The sequence below is a fragment of the Cyphomyrmex costatus genome, unplaced genomic scaffold (assembly GCF_001594065.2).
Source record: "Cyphomyrmex costatus isolate MS0001 unplaced genomic scaffold, Ccosl1.0 scaffold270, whole genome shotgun sequence".
NCBI classification, from domain to species: domain Eukaryota; kingdom Metazoa; phylum Arthropoda; class Insecta; order Hymenoptera; family Formicidae; genus Cyphomyrmex; species Cyphomyrmex costatus.
Window position 1 is genome coordinate 352,741 of NW_017276800.1, and position 18,834 is coordinate 371,574.

The 18,834-nt window shown below is 37.9% G+C and overlaps 4 protein-coding genes across 4 annotated transcripts in view; 2 read left to right on the top strand and 2 right to left on the bottom strand.

The window, feature by feature from the left end:
* Positions 1-1,494: 1,494 nt before the first annotated feature.
* Positions 1,495-3,463, top strand: HSPBAP1 (HSPB1 associated protein 1). Its single transcript, XM_018540836.1, has 4 exons — positions 1,495-1,698; positions 2,162-2,475; positions 2,656-3,022; positions 3,107-3,463. The coding sequence occupies exons 1-4, from the start codon at positions 1,495-1,497 to the stop codon at positions 3,461-3,463; spliced, it is 1,242 nt and encodes a 413-aa protein (XP_018396338.1).
* A 1,986-nt stretch (positions 3,464-5,449) lies between these two features.
* Positions 5,450-6,583, top strand: Arl2 (ADP ribosylation factor-like 2). The gene is made up of 2 exons (XM_018540832.1): positions 5,450-5,854; positions 6,037-6,583. The coding sequence occupies exons 1-2, from the start codon at positions 5,790-5,792 to the stop codon at positions 6,524-6,526; spliced, it is 555 nt and encodes a 184-aa protein (XP_018396334.1). The 5' UTR covers positions 5,450-5,789; the 3' UTR covers positions 6,527-6,583.
* Positions 6,584-6,984: 401 nt separating this feature from the next.
* LOC108774650 (uncharacterized) lies at positions 6,985-10,111 on the bottom strand. The gene is made up of 5 exons (XM_018540801.1): positions 10,052-10,111; positions 9,144-9,443; positions 8,510-8,932; positions 7,785-8,292; positions 6,985-7,484 (listed from the first exon to the last, which is right to left on the bottom strand). The coding sequence occupies exons 1-5, from the start codon at positions 10,109-10,111 to the stop codon at positions 6,994-6,996; spliced, it is 1,782 nt and encodes a 593-aa protein (XP_018396303.1). The 3' UTR covers positions 6,985-6,993.
* A 2,436-nt stretch (positions 10,112-12,547) lies between these two features.
* Positions 12,548-18,834, bottom strand: part of Ser (protein serrate) — a 36,197-nt gene continuing 29,910 nt past the window's right edge. The window contains exons 4-6 of the mRNA XM_018540818.1: positions 15,584-16,202; positions 14,374-15,017; positions 12,548-14,262 (exon numbers count right to left, since the gene is read on the bottom strand). Coding sequence (XP_018396320.1) covers positions 12,548-14,262; positions 14,374-15,017; positions 15,584-16,202 — 2,978 coding nt within the window. The remainder of the gene's footprint in view (positions 14,263-14,373; positions 15,018-15,583; positions 16,203-18,834) is intronic.

Below are 18,834 nucleotides of genomic sequence, written 5' to 3' on the forward strand. Positions count from 1 at the left end.
TATTAAATTTAATATATTTTTCAGGATGAATCCCTTAATATATCGTACAAACGTGCGGGGTAAAATAATAAAATAAAATAATAAAATAATAAAATAATTGGAAAAAAAATAAAATAAAATAATAAAATAAAAATAAAAAAATTATTAATTATTATTATTATTACTATTATTATTATTATTATTTATTATTATTAATTATTTATTTTTTTATAAAATAATTAGAAATTTAATTAAAATAATCATGATTATAACGCTTCATTCCACTCGCGTATATAAAAATAATAAACAAATGTGTAAATAAAAACGTGTAAGATGATAATACTTGCCAATGTAAATTACTAACTAAAGAGTCAAGTAAAGGTTGATTTATACTGGCCGTAATCTGTTAACTTATGCCGTAATCTGTAAAAATTGACCAATCACAGTCGAATGAGAGGGGAATAATCGATTATAATTGGTCAATTTTTACAGATTACGGCATAAGTTAACAGATTACAACCAGTATAATCCAACCCTTAACTCTTGAGGGTTTCTAACGGCTCCCGCAGACAGAACGCGGAAACGCTTGCCGCGCGGTGGAAGTTGGCACGATAACCAATCAATATCTTGCCGGCGAGACGCTGATTGGCTATCGCGGCAACTTCCGCCGCGCGGCAAGCGTTGCCGCGTTCTGTCTGCGGGAGCCATAACTGCTACTATGGGTGCGTTCCGAAATTTGCTGACAGTGCTGACAATACTGGGTGCTTTCCAATTACAATATCCCTAGACACTTTCGTGCACACGGCGACACAAGTTACATTCCAATTGTCCGTTATTGTCGACACAGTACTACACATCTGTACTTAGCCGAGGGCTGTGTAGCCTAGAGTCCTAGATATCAGAGACACCGGTTGCGCTTCTCTGAGGGTGTAAACCCATGCAGCGGAATAGCGTAAGCCCGGATCCTCATACGGACAACAGCGCTTTGACACCGGACGCTGATTGGTGAAAAACGGGTTATGGGGGTAAATTTTACCCTCGCCACCGGTTTTTCACCAATCAGCGTTTGGTGTCAAAGCGCTGTTGCCCGTATGAGGATCCGGGTTAACGCGGAACGAGAGTAGAACCAATCACGAGATTCTCTAGAAACACGGAATGCTCGTTATTCCGCTGCATGGGTTTGCACCCTGATATCTAGGACTCTACTCTACTCTACATATATACGTTAGATGTCGCAGTGTGAATCGAGTATTGGCAAATTTCGATGAAATTGTCATTTATTTATTATACATATATTTATTATAATATTAATGAGATATATCAAAGTTTACAAATAAGACAGTATCTATCTAACAGTATCTGAGAGACAAAAAAGTGCATTGTTGCTTTTGATATGTAGTTTGAGAGATTTTATTTAATTTGAATTAATCTTAAAAAATCAATTATTTTATAATTTAATTAAGATAAGAAAAGTGACTAATTTTAACGGTTACACCTTATAAGATAATTATAAACATGAGTCGCCATTCACAACCGTTGGAAGATATTCTGAGAGAAATTCTACCAAAACTTGAAGAACCTGTATTGTTTCAGAACATGTTACAAAATTCTGATGGTTCTTACGAATGGAAGTTACTTCAGTGGAGTCTGACTGAATTGGTTGAAAAGTTTGGAAATAAGAAATTACCATTTCGAATTGGTAATCATAACAAGCGTACAGTAAGTTATAACAATATAGGGTGAATAAAACAATAAATATAGGGTGAGTTTTTAAATTCATCGATTGATCAATCGCATTGTGCGTAGATGTAATTTTGTTCTGTAAAAGCTACAATTGCGCATAATGCGATTGATCAATCGATGAATTGAAAAACTCGCCTATGTTTGTATTTATATATTCTTTTAATGATTTTAATGATAATAAAATGAAAATAATCAAGGACCCTTAGTATAACAATAATAAATAAAATAACAAGGGCGATGTAAGAGTCAAAATATAAATTCATTTAATGTAATGTTAAAATTCTAAGTGATAAAATAAAATAAAATCTAATTATAAAAACCATAAAAATATATACAATTACAAAAAAAAAAATTACTTAAAATTAACTTAGCGCTACTAGTTTCGGCTTCAGGATTGATTGATAATTTTATTAATAGTTTAATTGAATCCATTTCTTAGTGTGTTCTTCAACATCATCATTGGTGCGTGAGTCCTCCTGCAAAACCGATTCAGTTAACGCTTCAAGAATTTATTGATTTACAAGAAATAAAGCAGAATAATATATGGCATTACTGTGATTACAAGCATATAAAGGAGTGGCTCAGCGACAATACAGACATTATAGAATCTTTCAATTGGCTTAAATTCGGGATTGACAAAGAACTTGGTAAAAATGGAATGCATTCTACTATTTGGATTGGAGGCAAAGGTGCTCATACCGATTGTCATTGGGATACCTATGGTTATAATTTAGTAGCACAAATACATGGCAGGTTTGTATTTTTCAATTATTTTTTAGTTTTAATTCTCTCTCTCTTGCTCTCTCTCTCTCCCCCTCCCTCCCTCTCCCTCTCCCTCCCTCCCTCTCCTTCCCCCCCCTCTCTCTCTCTCTCAGATGTTGCACCATCAAATGATCATTATGTCTGTTTATATTGTATCTAATATATTTGCAGGAAACAATGGTTACTTTATCCACCTAATGCTTCTCTGATACCAGTTAGACTTCCTTATGAAGAGTCAACTGTATATAGCAGATATAATATTTATTGCCTAAGTGAAGAAGAAAAAGATTGTTTGTTGGATATACCAAACAAACCAAAATTAATAACTTTAGAGCCTGGAGATGTTTTATTTGTGCCTAACGGTTGGTGGCATTATGTGGAATCTTTAGATAAAGTCAATGTAAGCGTTAATATATGGGGAAAACTGAAATCAGATAGCAGAGCACGAGTTGAGGAAGCTCTGGTAAAATTGATAATAGCCAAGATGGGGGATTATAATCAGTTTCCGAATAAGTTAACTACATATTATACAACAGAAGTAATTTCTTCTTTTAAGAAATATCAATATTGTTGATTAAATATAGATTAAATTTATGTTTAATTTATAAAACCATCTCTTTAGATTGAATGTGCTGTTGAACATGCACAAGAAGAGGAGCAGGAGAAACAAACTGGATCGGTTCCAAACATACCAGTAAAAAGATCTAAACCTATACCAGAGACTGCAACAGAATTAGCTGAAGAATATTCCTATTATGTTAAATTGTTACCTGATGCAAATGAACACGAATTTAAAGAATTTATTGAAGAAAGACGGAAAAGAGACAAGGAGAAGTATCCATCAGAAGAAACAAGTGCATCTGGAGATTATGTACCTAATCCTCAATATGACTCATTTTTTGAATCTCTTATCAATGCTTTATGTCATCCAGACGTTATTAGTAAAGCAGCAAAAGTATTGCTAGAAAGACATTACTAATAATCCTCAATGAATTGCATTTCTATTTTATAAAAATAAGATTGGATAAAAGTAAGATAATGTCAAATTTTTTTTTATTATTGCGTTTTATGTTACTTAGATATTAACAGTTAAATCAGTGATACACGATGCTTGTTTTCTTACTGGATTGCTAGCTGGATTAGATTCTTGCCATCGTATTGACCACAATGCTGGCATGCATCGTCAGTACTGCAATCAATAAGGTAATAAGATTCTAATCCAACTAGCAATCCAGCAGGAAACCATTGTACGTCACCGGCTTTACCTGGTTAAAAGTTAAATAGTTTATATGTAATTAAATATACAGGGAAACAGAGAGTGTTTCCTGGTTAAAGACCAAACTTAAAATATGAATTCAGGATAAAAAAACAGACAAAAATTTCTTCTCTGTATGCTTGCAAACACTTTGTTCAAGAAATATTTATTTCTGAAATTACACAGTGTAAGAATGAGTAATGTCGAAATAATATCTGTCCTTTTTATTGCTTTACAATAATCAAACTTTAATTATTAAATATTTTTTTGTTCAAACGTTTTGTTCAGTGCGATGTCCAATCGAGAAACAAGCATTACATCTATCGATGAGAGAACGAGTAGCTGACTGACCTTATGTGTCTAATTTCTTCATACGTTTGCACAACTTTTCATTTTATTGATTGAGGGTCATTATAACAGGTACACTTTTTGCTTCAGAGTATTCCATACAAAAACTGTAATGGTGTTAAATTCTATTGTTACTACAATTACATATGTTGTAAATACATTGTTATTACAAAAGCGTTCAACAAACTAACGACTACGAGCTACGAACTACGAACTTTGCGAACGAAAGCCTATCAATGATTTTCGAGTTTCAAAACAAAAGAAATTTTAATTATTCATTCCTACAGTTCTGTAACTTCAAAAGTAAAATTTTGAATGAAATGAAACTTTGCAAGTATACGTCCACAAGAAAATTTTTGTTTGTTTCCAGATCCTGAATTCATATTTTAAGTTTGCCGGCTTAACTCGGGAACAACCTGCATATATATTTATTTATTTGGTTACATATAAATTTTTTAACTGAACAGTCATGCATTCCATAAGTTACAAATATTGCAAAAAACATTATAACTGAAAATTTATAATTGTTAATCTTTTAGTATTTATTTGACAAGGGCATACACATATACATACATTTAATTGTCATTAAATTTGATGTGAATAAAGTATGAGTCTCTAAAATAGAATACTAAAAAGATACGTAAATAAATGTAGGAAAATATAAAACTATATGAACAATTGGAAAAAATTTTTAAATTACAATTTTATATATATTACCACATATGTGTATATAGATTTACATTTATACCTATATATCGATAATTGATAATGATGGATTTTTCAATTATATTTTACTCAGCAGATTGTTTTTAATAATGTGTGCTTTTCAACAAGCGACACAGATGACACGATCTACGATCTATTTGATGTTACAAATGCTTCAAAGCATTTTTTGATTGGTCAATTAGTAAAATTCTTCTGATTGGTCAATCGAAATCTTTGAAGCATTTGTAGCGTCATGTGAACCGCATCCACAGTGTGGCACAGTGCATCATAACATCCTGTTTGTCAATAGTTACGTTCAGCAGAGAATACCACTTTGCAACTGTGTAAAATTCTTGAATACGGTTGGTTCTTGCTTTTAATTCCTGGATGCATTCAGCGGACTGAACAGTTGAGTGAGCGTTCGCTGTTATTGGTGCATTCTTACAGATTTAAAATTCTGATTAAATGATCTAAAAGAATACACCAATAAAAGTGAGCGTTCACTCAACTGTTGAATCCACTGAACGCGCCCGATACCTCTCTCTAAATGGATAAACCAATTAACTGAAGATTTTACAACAGTTGCAAAGCTCTGCTGAACGCCGTCATTGGGCGAGTTCAAGATGACAAAGCGGCTAGGTACGCTTGCCGAGCGATCGAATATGATTGGTTGGATCTATAAGTAATAACCAATTATGTGTTATACTGTGAATTCCATTTCTTGCATGATGCGCGTCCTTGTTGCTAACCCAAATGTTAAATAAAGATGCACAATTGATGCATCATGCGTGAAATAGAACGTACCTTCCTTGTGACAGTTGTGACACAAGGCTTGTGTAGCTTGTTGGAAAGCACCCAATAGTACTTGATCAGTACAATTTTAACGAGTGATAGATTGGAGGTTAGAAACGTTTCTGTCAAAATTGAAGGGGCCTTTTGTTTGCATATAAACATTTAACGATCTGAACATCGTGGAGTAATTAATGGACAATCGACAATGGGTCTTTTAACGGTGCTGAAAAAATTGAAACAGAAAGAAAAGGAGATGCGGATTTTAATGTTGTACGTATTTGTGTTTGTGTATCTATTTTATATATTCAGCTTGTGGTTAGTTTACATGTTGACAGGTTAATAAATATTATGCTTATTGAACTTACAATGCATTAAATAAGTGAAGAACAATTATTTGGAAGTATATACATATTTCCTCATTTACTTTGAACAATATTATATTAAAATTTCAGGGGCTTGGATAATGCAGGCAAGACGACAGTGTTGAAGAGACTCAATGGTGAACCAATAGACACTATATCGCCTACGCTTGGCTTTAATATCAAGACATTAGAACATCGCGGATACAAGCTCAATATATGGGATGTGGGTGGACAAAAATCACTACGTTCTTATTGGAGAAATTACTTTGAGTCAACTGACGGACTTGTTTGGGTGATAGATAGTGCAGACAAAAGGAGATTGGACGATTGCAAAACAGAATTGTACAAACTTTTGCAAGAGGAAAGATTAGAAGGGGCAAGTCTTCTTGTATTTGCCAATAAGCAGGATATGCCTGGTGCATTATCTGCAACTGACATAGCCGATATTCTGGAGTTACCCAATATAAAAACTCATCATTGGCAAATTTATAAGTGTTCCGCTGTGACGGGTGAAAATCTAGTCGATGGTATTAATTGGATTGTTGATGATATTGCAGCAAGAATATTTTATATAGATTAAATTTTATATGTATATACACACACACACATAATTCAGATAACTATTCAGTACCTCATTAAAAGCAAAAATTAATGCTTGATAAATTTTTATTATAAAAATGACATTTATTACAATCTATCATGGTGTGAAATATGTAATATAGTATTATAAAGAGATTCCAGAATTTCTTTCAATTATTTATTACATAACAATATAATATATATAAAAAAAATTGTTTATTCCACCTTTTACTTCTCTTTTTTTGTATGTTTAGTGGTTTTTAATTTCTTTTTTTTTAATGTTAGTAGTGTTGTTTCTGGATATTCTTCTAAATAAAATGATTTTAACAGTTTTTGATCGACAGTGTCATGCGGCCCCTCAAATGCATTCATTATTTCATCAACGAGCGACGTAGAAAGCTTTAGCTTGAACTTCTGCACTAATTGTAAAAATTTTACTACAAGAACGAAAATCTATTTTTAATTTTCTTAAAATATGAACGGTGACTTTTCATAAGCTTGAAGAGAACTAAGAAAAAATATATAATGAAATCGTGCGAACATGCCTCGTGATATTTGTTTGTCTGTCAATGACATCACAAATTGGTCGAAGTTGCGTCGTTGCCTCTTTCGTTTCGGTAGCATTGCCTCATAATTCGCTCTCTTCAAAAGTATTTTTCTAACATTTGGTCCAATAAGTTGATAATTACTTAGAATACCGCCTAATTTGACTGCAACCCATGGTCTGAATTTTTCAATTATCTCCAAGTCTTCGAGAATATCCTTATTCGCCCAAATGTTCTCTAAGTCCAAAAGACGTAAAGCACTATTGGGCGATAGATTCGGCGTAATTGCGTGAACCAAAGCTAAAACACCTTGTGCTCTCAAAGGATTGTTTCCCAGTCGTAATTCCTGAAGCGTGTTATTTTTCGATAAACCTTTTGCGATAATTTTAGCATCTTTTTCGGTAAATCTGTTCCCTTTGAATCATAAAAAATAAATCTTAAAAGAAAAGAACACATGCCTTTGGAATTTATTTCCTGTGAGATATTTTAAGTGACTGCTAGATGTTCATATTTTATGACATTTCTTATTTTGTTTTTTATTATTATACTCTGAAATATATATGCATAAATAATGAAATTTAAAAAATTGAGACATTCTTTTAAAAAAATTTTTGTTGACGATTTTTAATTTTTATTTCTTTCATAATTGTATCCTGATATAAAACATTAATATATACTTTTTTTTTCTTAAAAAAAAACCTGATATATATTTACAACTTAAGTTTAACTTCTCAATGCTCCCCGAACGTGATAATAGGTTATAAAGTTGATGTACACATTCCTGTCCAAGTGCGTTCCAAGATAAATTCAAGGAACGCAGCGTCTTATTTTTCTTGAGTCCATCAACCAGAGCTTTCCAGGTTTTTGTGCTATATAGAGAGTTCCAGGATAAGTTCAAATGCGTCAAACTTTTGGAGTGCAAGAGCAGATTTCGCAGACTTTCTGAGCACGTCTCGTCCAGATGATTATCAGATAGATCAACACTCTGCAAGTCTTGATTATTAGATAATGCAGATGCGATGTATCCGAAGCCTTCATTCCCGATGTCGCAGCTACTGAGATCGAGCATCTTTAGGAATGCGTTCTCTGATATCGCATCGTATAATTTTTTTGCTCCATTTGTGCCAATTCGGCAATTCGATAGTGATAAATCGATTATTGCATTGTTTGTGCGTAGTAAATCATTTAAATATTTGCACGCATTCGCGGATAGTTCATTATCCTTTAATTAAAAATATGTATAATAAAATAGTTAATTGAAAAGAACATATTTTATTTAATCAAAAGTATAACATTTGCGTCACAGCACAAAATTGAAGAATTTAATTAGTTCTACTTTGTAGACAGTTTTCAAATAAATCATCATTTTCATGGTATTTTAAGATATTTAGGATTTTTTGATACGATCCATATAAATTGATATTTAAACTTAATTGTACCTTCAGATCCAGTTTTCGCACAAAAGTGTTGTCAGCTAAAGCCTCGCAGATCGCTTTCATTACTGGTGAATTAAGTCCATAATAACGCAAATTTAATTGATCTGTTAAGAGCATATCCTTCAACGAACCAATCGATCTTAAACCGGCACGTTTTACTATATCGTAGAATTTTTGTACCCCATCCGTGCTGTAAATTGGTGGGCGCTCACGTAACAGCCAGAAAGCTGGTAGCAATCCGGGATCGTTCGGAACTTGATACACCGTATACGGATTCACTAATTTCAGCTGAGAATCGCTAATATCTATCTTGCGTAAACATGGATGAATCGAGCTCTCAGTGGATACTCGGTCACTCGTAATATCTTCTTCTTCCGGCGTGATCGGTGTTCCTTCAGACGCATCGTCATCTTTCTTCCGTTTAACCTGCCTTTTATATTAATAATGCTTGACCAGATTGAGATTTACTCAAAATTAAAGACAGATCGATCCTGTCATTCATTTAATTATATTGTGGTAGCTTAATTATTTAGAATCGCGACATAGCTAATAAAATTGAATTGCGAACATCGAAACACAGGACATTCTGTATATTATATTGAAACATTAAGCTACCAAGTCGTCACGCTCAAGTTACATGGATCAGTTGCCGCAGCTGTTTCTTCTTCTCTTCAGCCTTGACCGCCAATTCCTTCGTCCTTTTTGCTTCAAATTCCATCATAAAATCAGCGAATATGTCAGTCTCGTCGATTATTTCTGGTTCCACTTTGATATGTTTTCTTTCTTCTTCCACAGCTTCAGATTTATCTTTTGACTCTATTTTGATGTCTTCCTCTTCTTCCTCTATGGTTTCAATGTCATCTTCATCATATTCGGTCCATGACTCTGTTTCTTCATCGTGCAATGCTTCGGCAACATCTTCGATGTTCTCTAATATCTAAATGATGTTTGCGAAATTTAAATCTTTTTGGGGTAATTATATCTTAATTGTTATTGTTAATTATATATCTACTATTTTGACATTACGTACGATTTTATTTTAAACATAAAATATACGGAAATTGTTCGAATATATTTATTTTTTCAGTTGTGAAAAAGAAAGTATATCGGAACATTGTAGAAAATATATTATTAGTGTTGAAATACTTGTGTAAGATCCATATTTATGGGCGATATACTTATTGTCCGTTCAATAAAGATGTAACTCGTGTAAATGTAAGTATCATTATATCAAAACATAACACATGATTTTTAAATGTTTTTAAATTTACAACACTTTGTTACGTGAAATTAGTTGCAAGTTTATGAAAATTAAATGAAACATAGCATAATTCACGATGTGGAATTCCACCATGGCATAATTATAATATTAAAACAAATGTAATATTTAATATAATAAATTCTTTGTCTTTGAGAAATAATACATAATAATAAATGTATCTCTAAGTAATGAAAGGTATAAACTAGCTATTGCGGCGATCGGCGGCTATATTACGTATCGCGTTTCACACGAGCCAAATCGTTTATCGCGCATGATTCATCTACCGAGTATTTGTCAAGTGGCTCTTCTGGTCCATTGTATTGTAATTTCGGCAGATCATTCATTCAGCGGTACGTGCTTCGTACACGAGAGGATCCGTGTCCCGTCTCGTCGCGGCAACGACGAGATGACCCGCCGAGCGCTTTGTTAATCTCGGCCGCACTTTCGATGGTAATGGCATCGGTATTATCTCTAATGAAACAATCGTGACGGGCCATTGAAATCGGCGCCGCTGATAAAATCCGCCGCCCGTATCTCTATCTCTGAAGTATGAAGAGAAGCGGATGGATTTATGACTTCTTAATTGGCTAGCGAACAATGAAGATAATTCGATAATCTCAACAGTTTTATCATAATTTTTTTGTAAGGTTTTTTCTCTTTACAAAAATAACAAAAAAATATTTAAAATGACTTTGTTAATTAAATCTAAAATATTGTGGTATTTATTACACTGGAAGAAATTACGTAGAGGATGTATCTTTTTTCACGTTTAATTATACTTTCTTTTAGTGATTTCAATGCCGGAAATGCTTATGTGAGCGTTGTCATCGACACATTGACGCAAAGGTATAATAAAGTGTAAACACCATGTCGAATGGTTGTACTTTTTATTGAAATCCTTCACATCGTCGTAAATCTATGTGGGGGAAGAGGGAATAGTAGGAGGGAGCTTATATACACGCATTCGTTTGAACATTTCTCGATATCAAACACGAATAATCACAACGTGGATGCTTCTCTTAATTGTTTATCGTCAATTAGACCAAAAGCATTAGTGGCAGATTTTTAATGCCGTCGTTCGTTTTGAAGACGACGAGTGAACAAAAAATTATATGACAATGATCAACTATTGCTTATGATCTGAAAATAATTAATACGAGATAATAAAATAAAAATAATATAATATATAATATATATTTATATTTTTATATATTTATATATATATTCATCGTTTTTTTCATTTTCTTCTATATGTATTCGTACAATAATATAACTTTCTCTACAAAATAAAGTATTTATTATAAAACTTTGTTCCTTCTTGCTGTAAATCTATGTATGCCTAAAACGAGCTATGTTTCTCAGTTTAAACTACTATCTGTTGTGGACACTTTGCTAGAGAATACGGAAAATACTAATACAAAAAAACGAATTGCACATCTAAGGGTGGGTCGATAATGACTCGGGATGAAAACGATCTGGACATGTGTACTTAAGATTTATTTACATCGTTCCACGATGCAATAGCGTCACTATGTACATCGTTTTTATTCTGCGTTCGAATACGTTCTAAATTCATATTACATTTACGTCGCTAACATGTTCTTTACAAGTCAATGTGCCACTGCGATTTAGCGTATCGTGCAGCACATCCTTTCGAAATGGCAATATTTCCCATCGCATAAAAATCACATGTCGTGTCTTCGCGAAAAAATAAAACTCAAACAAGTGAAATAAATGAACACGCAGAGTACCATAGCAATGCTATACAATAACGTTGTTTCTTCTATGAGTATCACAATAATATCGTCTGAAGGAACGTTTGAAGCCCACGTTATATCATACAAAGCATACTTTCACGTACAATGATCAAGCGATTGTCTGCGCAATATATTATATTAAATCCAAATGATATATAAAGAAATTCTCGTATCTTTTGTCAAATTTATTTACATGCTATGTATCTTCTGATCTTGAATGAAGCGCAGCTTTGCTTTGACAATTATACATGACAAACGTACAATACATCTTGTAGGTGTGACGATGCCATCTCATTTTTTAAATTATGAAAGTAAAAATGTTAACAATGGCGATATATATATAGTAATATCAAAAGAGTATATGATTAAATATAAACATATCAAATCGAGGGCGCGTACAAGAGAGAAGAATGGCAACGCCGAAGATGATGCGAAGGAGATACAGGCTTAGTGAAATTAATAAGTACGAGCTATGTACATATGTACAACGATAACAACTGATCATTATCATTAAAATTATTTATAAATGTCAATCGTTTATTGTCGTCATATAAAAGTATGAAAGGGCCGGATGAGGAGAAAAAGAGGAAATAAATTTCAATTATTTTCTAAATTTTCAACCTGAAAATAGTACTAACACACATTTTTGCTAATTATTTAATAATTATTTAGAAATTGAAAATTTAACAGTCATATTCTAATAATACTATAAGTGAAGCGATTATAAAAAATGCGCTTCGGAGAGGCATTGAAAATTTATGTATCATCTTATAACATAATGGTATTGCTGAGCCCTATAAGAATCGTCCTCTTCCTTTTTTCTCTGCATTTGTCCCTAAAGTTAGTTTCGAAATCGAAAGTCATTTCCCATTATCACAAAAAAAAAGATCGTTCAAGTAAACGTTCAGTCCTTACCTTTAAGGTCTCTAAGAATTTTCATTACATTTACAGTACATCATGTATGCAAAAAAATCAAGAAAATCACTGCAACACTGTTTTTCATATTACTTTAATGATATTTAATCACACGTGTACCGTTAGCACTTGATGCGACCCCGACGTTTGACTGGTACCTGGTTGCTGATGAGGATACATTGGTTCTTGCAGTCTGGGCTTGATGTAAGGTTTATGCGGTCCTTCTTCATAGCTAAAACTGGCCGTATTATTTCTAGCTTCCGCACTGGGCGGTTTATACAGTGGGGGCAAACGATGTCTACCTTCTTCAGATACCATTTCGAGACTCTCCTCGGTGCCGGTCAATGTGCCAAGCGAAGTACCTGACAGAGGTCTTACAACGGACACGCGGGGTTCGGAATCTTGGTCCTTGAGTGGATTGGCATATCTCCTCAAATTCTCCTCATTCTGAAGATTATTCGACTTTTCGTCTAGATCGCTTCGATGACGATGTAACGAAGTTTCGCTGCTGGTAGTCGCCGTTAGGTTCGATCTATGCCTCATAGTTTTGAGATACCAGAGGCTACCGAATAGCACCAATAACAGCACAATCGCCAGAGCGCTACCCAAAACAGTTACGTAGCTACTGGCATTAGCCGCACTCGCCAAACTAGGCTCGCTAAGCAGCGCTGTTTCTACTTTGACCTCTAGTACAGAAACTAATACGAGAGGTCTGGCTAGTGGACGACTGAGTGTTTCACCGAGATCGCGGGCCGCGTCCGCTGCTGCCTCGGAGAATATGGTCACTTCTATCGTATCGTTATCACCGGGCTTCAGATCGCACAATAGCACAACCGATTGCGGTCTTCGTGGATCGGCCAGTAGCTTCCTCAGACGACGGCACAATAATTCCACCGACGTGCCAGACGCCAGGGTGTCCCTTCGCAATAGTATCGTGAGTCTCGAGCAAGTTGGTCCGAGCGTGGTTTGTCCGGGCCAGCAAGATGGGGGTGCTGGTAGCGCTGGTGGACCAACTCGTCTGCCAGTTTCGATAGGACGACACTCGCCCCACGCTGGACACGGTGGCGCTAGACAACTCTCGCCTGGACTAGGAACACAGACCTCGTGAGCCAAACAAGAGGTGCCGTTCAAGCAGTTGCCCGGTCCGCACCATACATTGCTGCATTGGTTCTTGCCGTTCCGACACTCGCATACATTGCACTCATCTTCCCACGTAGCGGCCGTGCAACCGGGCCCACCAGCTGTCCGGATCTCACATCGCGGACCGGTTCTACTAGGTGGACAAATGCACGAGTAGCTCGCGATGCCGTCCACACAGGTGGCACCTGCGGTGCACGGATCGCTCGCGCATTCGTTCACGTTAATGCGACAATCCGGGCCAGTAAACCCGGGTGCACATTCGCATCTGAACCAGTTGTCACCGTCCACACATTTTCCACCGTTCAGGCATGGCACTGGTTGGCAATTGTCCACATTGCTCCGGCAATCTGGTCCTTCGAAACCCTCTCGACAGACGCATCGGTAGCTGCCATCAACCGTATTGACGCAGGTTGCGCCATTTGCGCAAGGATTACTCGTACACGCCGATGGCGATGCGATGTGGCAGATTGTGCCTTCCCATCCGCGCGGGCAGTTGCACGTAAAGCTGTCACCGTGATCTTTGCAATCCCCGCCGTTGCGGCAAGTATCTTCGTCGCAGTGCCCGCGGCGCAGGGTGCACGTCTTACCCTTCCAGTCGCCCTGGCAGATGCACGTGAAATCTGCCACGCCGTCTACGCAGGTACCATTGTTGTGGCAAGGCTGTGTCAAGCAGTCATCCACATCTGAAAGAATTCATTTACCACAACATTATACATACCATATATCGAGTCTAGATTAATCAAATTAATCGATTGCCATTTAATCACATTTCTTAAATATTCTGTTACTCTTACTTTGGTCGCAAAGATCTCCACTCCAGCCCTCTCTGCAGATGCACTGGAACGAGTTAAGCAAGTCAACGCACGTGCCGCCGTTTAAACAGGGATTGCCGCGGCAATCGTTGATGTTCTCATGACAATGCACGCCGGTGTAACCTGGATCGCAGATGCATCTGCCGCCGCTGCATCGGCCCTTACCGCCGCACGGAGTACCTTCGCTGCCGCAACCCGACTGCCCATCGTCCAACACACCGAATTGCGGATTATTCAAGGCCGGCTCCGAGCAATTTTTGCCCTGCCACTGTGCTGGACAGTGACAGTAGTAGTCAGTTTGCGTGTTAAAACATGGTGCCGAATTGCGACACGGATTCGGACTGCAATGATCGCGATCGATTTCGCATTGGTAGCCGGTGAAGCCCACCGGGCACACGCACGCATAAGCGTTTACCAGATCGCGGCATTCGCCACCGTTTTGACACGGCTTGGACGCGCACTCATCGATGTCAACGTCGCAATCCTTGCCGGAGTAACCGGGAGTGCAGCTGCAATGATAATCATCTACCAGGTCGATACAGAGAGCGCCGTGTTGGCACTGGCCGACGCAGTCATTGATATTCTTTGTGCAATTCTTCCCGGTAAAACCGCTCCGACATCGGCATCTGTGAAACAAAACGATGTAAAACTTGTAAATGGGAAGGTTACGACTTGCGCGGGAGAATCGTTTAAACGGAAACTTGAGTTAGATTTAAATATAATTTAGTTTCCCACCCCTCTCCATGGATTTATTAATTGCTGTTTCCGTTTCACGGAGGAATAATGGATCCTTAAATAATGTTTAACGCGCAGTCGCTCGCAACTACAATACGGTTTTTTAATAACTGACTATACGTACGTAATGCATTGTATTTAAAACAAAGGAAAACTAAGCAGAATTCCAACTTATGATAATATCAATTTATCTGCATTCTTCAGACAGCGTTGATTTTTAACATGTCATTAGCATATATTTACATATCAAATAAATTAATAATATATGCAATCTATAATAATAACACAAATGTCAGTATCTCTTTTATTAAATGTCAATTACAGTTACTTTTGTGTATGATAAATTAATAAAAACAGTTTCATGTAATCTCGTTTAATATATGTAAATAATCCTATCAATTTTCATCGAATACACAAAGCATAATACATATATTATAGTTTTGGCAGTGACACCTACCTATAATCACCGGCCAAGTTGATACAAGTGATAAAGTTCTTGCAGGGCGACTCCTTTAGCGTGCACTCATCCACATCAAACTGGCAGAGGACGCCTTTCCAGGCAAATGGGCAGTTACAGGCGAAGCCGTTCTTGCCGTCTACGCAGGTACCGCCGTTCTGGCACGGCTGCGAAGCGCACTCGTCGATGTCGGTCGCGCAAAATGGTCCGGAGAATCCCGGGGCGCATTCGCACTGCGCGGTCTCGCCGAGCTCGCGGCAGGTCGCGCCGTTCAGGCATGGGTTAGACGCGCAAGGATTGTCAATCTTCTCGCAGGTAGGCCCGGAGAAGCCCTCCGGGCAGGTGCACCGGTACTGATCGGGAGCAGTGTTCTCGCACGTACCGCCGTTCTGACATGGCTCGTGGGTGCCGCAGTAGTTGAGATCCTGGTCGCACAGTATTCCGCCCCAGTTCGTGTCGCAGATGCATTGCCAGCTCGAGCCATTGCAGTAGCCGTGCTTGCAACCGGGATAAGGCATGCATTGTTCGCACAGCTCACCGCGCCAACCGTGCCGACATTGGCACTCACCGCTGACGTTGCAGTGACCATGCACGGGGTGACAGCCCTCCTTGCACACAGCTGAAAAACAATTTTTACCAATTACGATATGCTGAGGTCGCGCTCAATCCGGAACGCTTGAGACACGTTCCAACGATCTGTTAATAACAATAATTTTTCTAAGAACGCGCTATAAAGACGATTTTGTCACAATAAAACTCCAGCAGAAACGTGTAACACTTTTCCATTATATTCATTTAGTTTCCAACCATTATAAGTAAGATATAACTGTATCGCGAAGATTAATATACCACGCGTCTTAAGAGATTTAAGTTCTGTATCCATCGATTATATGTAGCTATTGAATGAAAGATTCGAAAAGCATTCTTTCGAGACATCTATACGGACATCTGTAGATGGTGACGTAGACGGATTAAGTCTCTTATTCGTCTTCCGTGCGCGACATGTGACACGTAACAATCATAGAGTCGGGGCAAATGTAATTAGCGGAGAAACGTAATGAACGAAACTGGTGTATGCGTCGAGACAAACGCGGAACGCGTTTTTTTCTCGGAAAGGAATACGCCCGATTATCTGCAGATATCTCGGGCGATTACTGGACGCGCGAGAAGAAGTACCAAAGCAATAGATACGCTTCTTTGTTATACAGGTGCTGGTTGCACGAGGAAAAGTAATTTCGGTGCGGTCGGGATACCATATCTCCGGAAACGATGAAACGCAACGAAGATGCAACAACGATGACGACTCGGTTTCTTCTCGTGCTCTCGCCAGGATAAAAAAAAAAACAGGAACGGAAAAGAGGACGCGTACGTGACGGGGATCTCGCCGGGACCAGGCAACTCAATTAGCCGGTGGGACAGAAAGACAGATGAGAAGTGACAGAGAGAAGGATTATCCCTCCAACCGTGAAACGAAAACTCATGCCGCGCGCTCGATCGTGTGCACATACGTACGTACGTATGTCTCTTTTCGAGATTTCAGTCGGCCGTGTACCAACACCTTTACCGTTACCGCGTGCATACGCGATTATCATACACGCGTACGTACATGCGCGCGTATATACCGCCCGCGGCATTCTTAATGATTAATAGCCCCGGCTCTCTCGTCCGGCACGGACAACGGACATTTACGGATATTTATACGACTCGCATCGCGATACTTCGGGGTCCCCTAAATGACGATGCATTCGCGACAGCCTTTTCTTGCCGTGCTGCACCAGCCGCACGGTTCCCGCGCGAGATGCTTGTATGCGCTATAACGTCGTCCTCGTCGTCGTCGTCGTCGTCATCGCGTCTTCCGTCGTCGAGGATCGAGCTAATCAAGCCTTGCCTCATGTTTTTACAGACTCTCCCGCGCGTTCGTCCTTTCGCACAGTTTAGAAACTATAAATCCCCCATGGGTTAAAACTACTACTCGTACTGCTACTCGTATGCCTACGGCTCGCGGTTGATTAATACGCTGGCAGTTAGGTAAATTAACTTGCGCGATTCGCCTTCGTAAAGGCGCGTTTCTCTTCCTTTTTCCGCATCGTACGCCTTTTTGTATACGGAACGGATCTCTGCGCGCAGAGATCCGCGTGGTCTGCGATTTTTCGTGCGATCGTATAATACTTTGTATACGCACAATTATGACTTGGCCGCGCTGTTCCCGCGGAAGTGTTTTCCAGGAAAATTCGTCCCTGATTGCATGCGTTGAAAGAATCATTTTTATTTGTCCGTTGGTAATCCGCGCGGGATTATCGAGAGGATCGTTGTTGTGATGCGACCCTTTCTTCTAGAGTATAATTATATTTTTATTGCGTGCAAAATAAAGGCTTGATCGTCTCCTGATAACAAATAATGCACAAGAGAGCACTTTATTAATTTTAAGAATTTTTTCCAAGTCTAAATATTATCATATAACAATTGCAGTTAGGCAACGGAGCGATATTTTTATACGAGATCTTTTTACGCTTGTCAAATGTTAAAAGACCACATATGCGCTTATAGTGCACAGAATTTCCCTCTATCGCGCGCGACCAGGTTGGCACATCGTGTGAAGAGGATGCACGAGTGAAATTCTCCTATTGACCTTTCACAGCGCTGCAAAAATGCATGGAGCAAGTTTTCTCTCTCTTTCTCGCGTGTTTCTTCTATCTACTCTCGTAACCGAGACTCGCGACTCATCGCCTTGCACGAACACGCGATCTCCACCGATAGTTTCTAATTGGGGTTCGCGCATTTTTCCGTTCGCTTAAGTAGAACGTGCTCAAAACGATAACTCGATCTTTCCGCGTTGTTAAATGGGAGAAACTTTTTAGGTGTCACGCTTTATGTTAAGAAGATTCAATTTTTCGAAAAAATCGGACTTTTATTTAAAACTGGAAATGGAAGTGTTGCAGTAAACTATCGCGCGTGTCTGATATGGCAAAAAGCGAATTATCGGAGTAGCGGCCGGAGAGATGATCGTCGCTGCTGGTTATCAAACAGTGGAATCTCAAAGTTCACAGTGCCAAGGAAAACAAGCAGCGTAGTCCGTCAAATAACCAAATGTTGTATAAATTCCTTTGGCATAATATCATAAGCGTGCAGCAAACTTGCGAAATGACTAAGTGAGTAAATTATTATTTGAGCATAGTACATGACGAGATCTCAATTTTTTCTAGCTAGTTTTATAACATTCCAAAATTTATTTAACGATAAAGTAATATCGC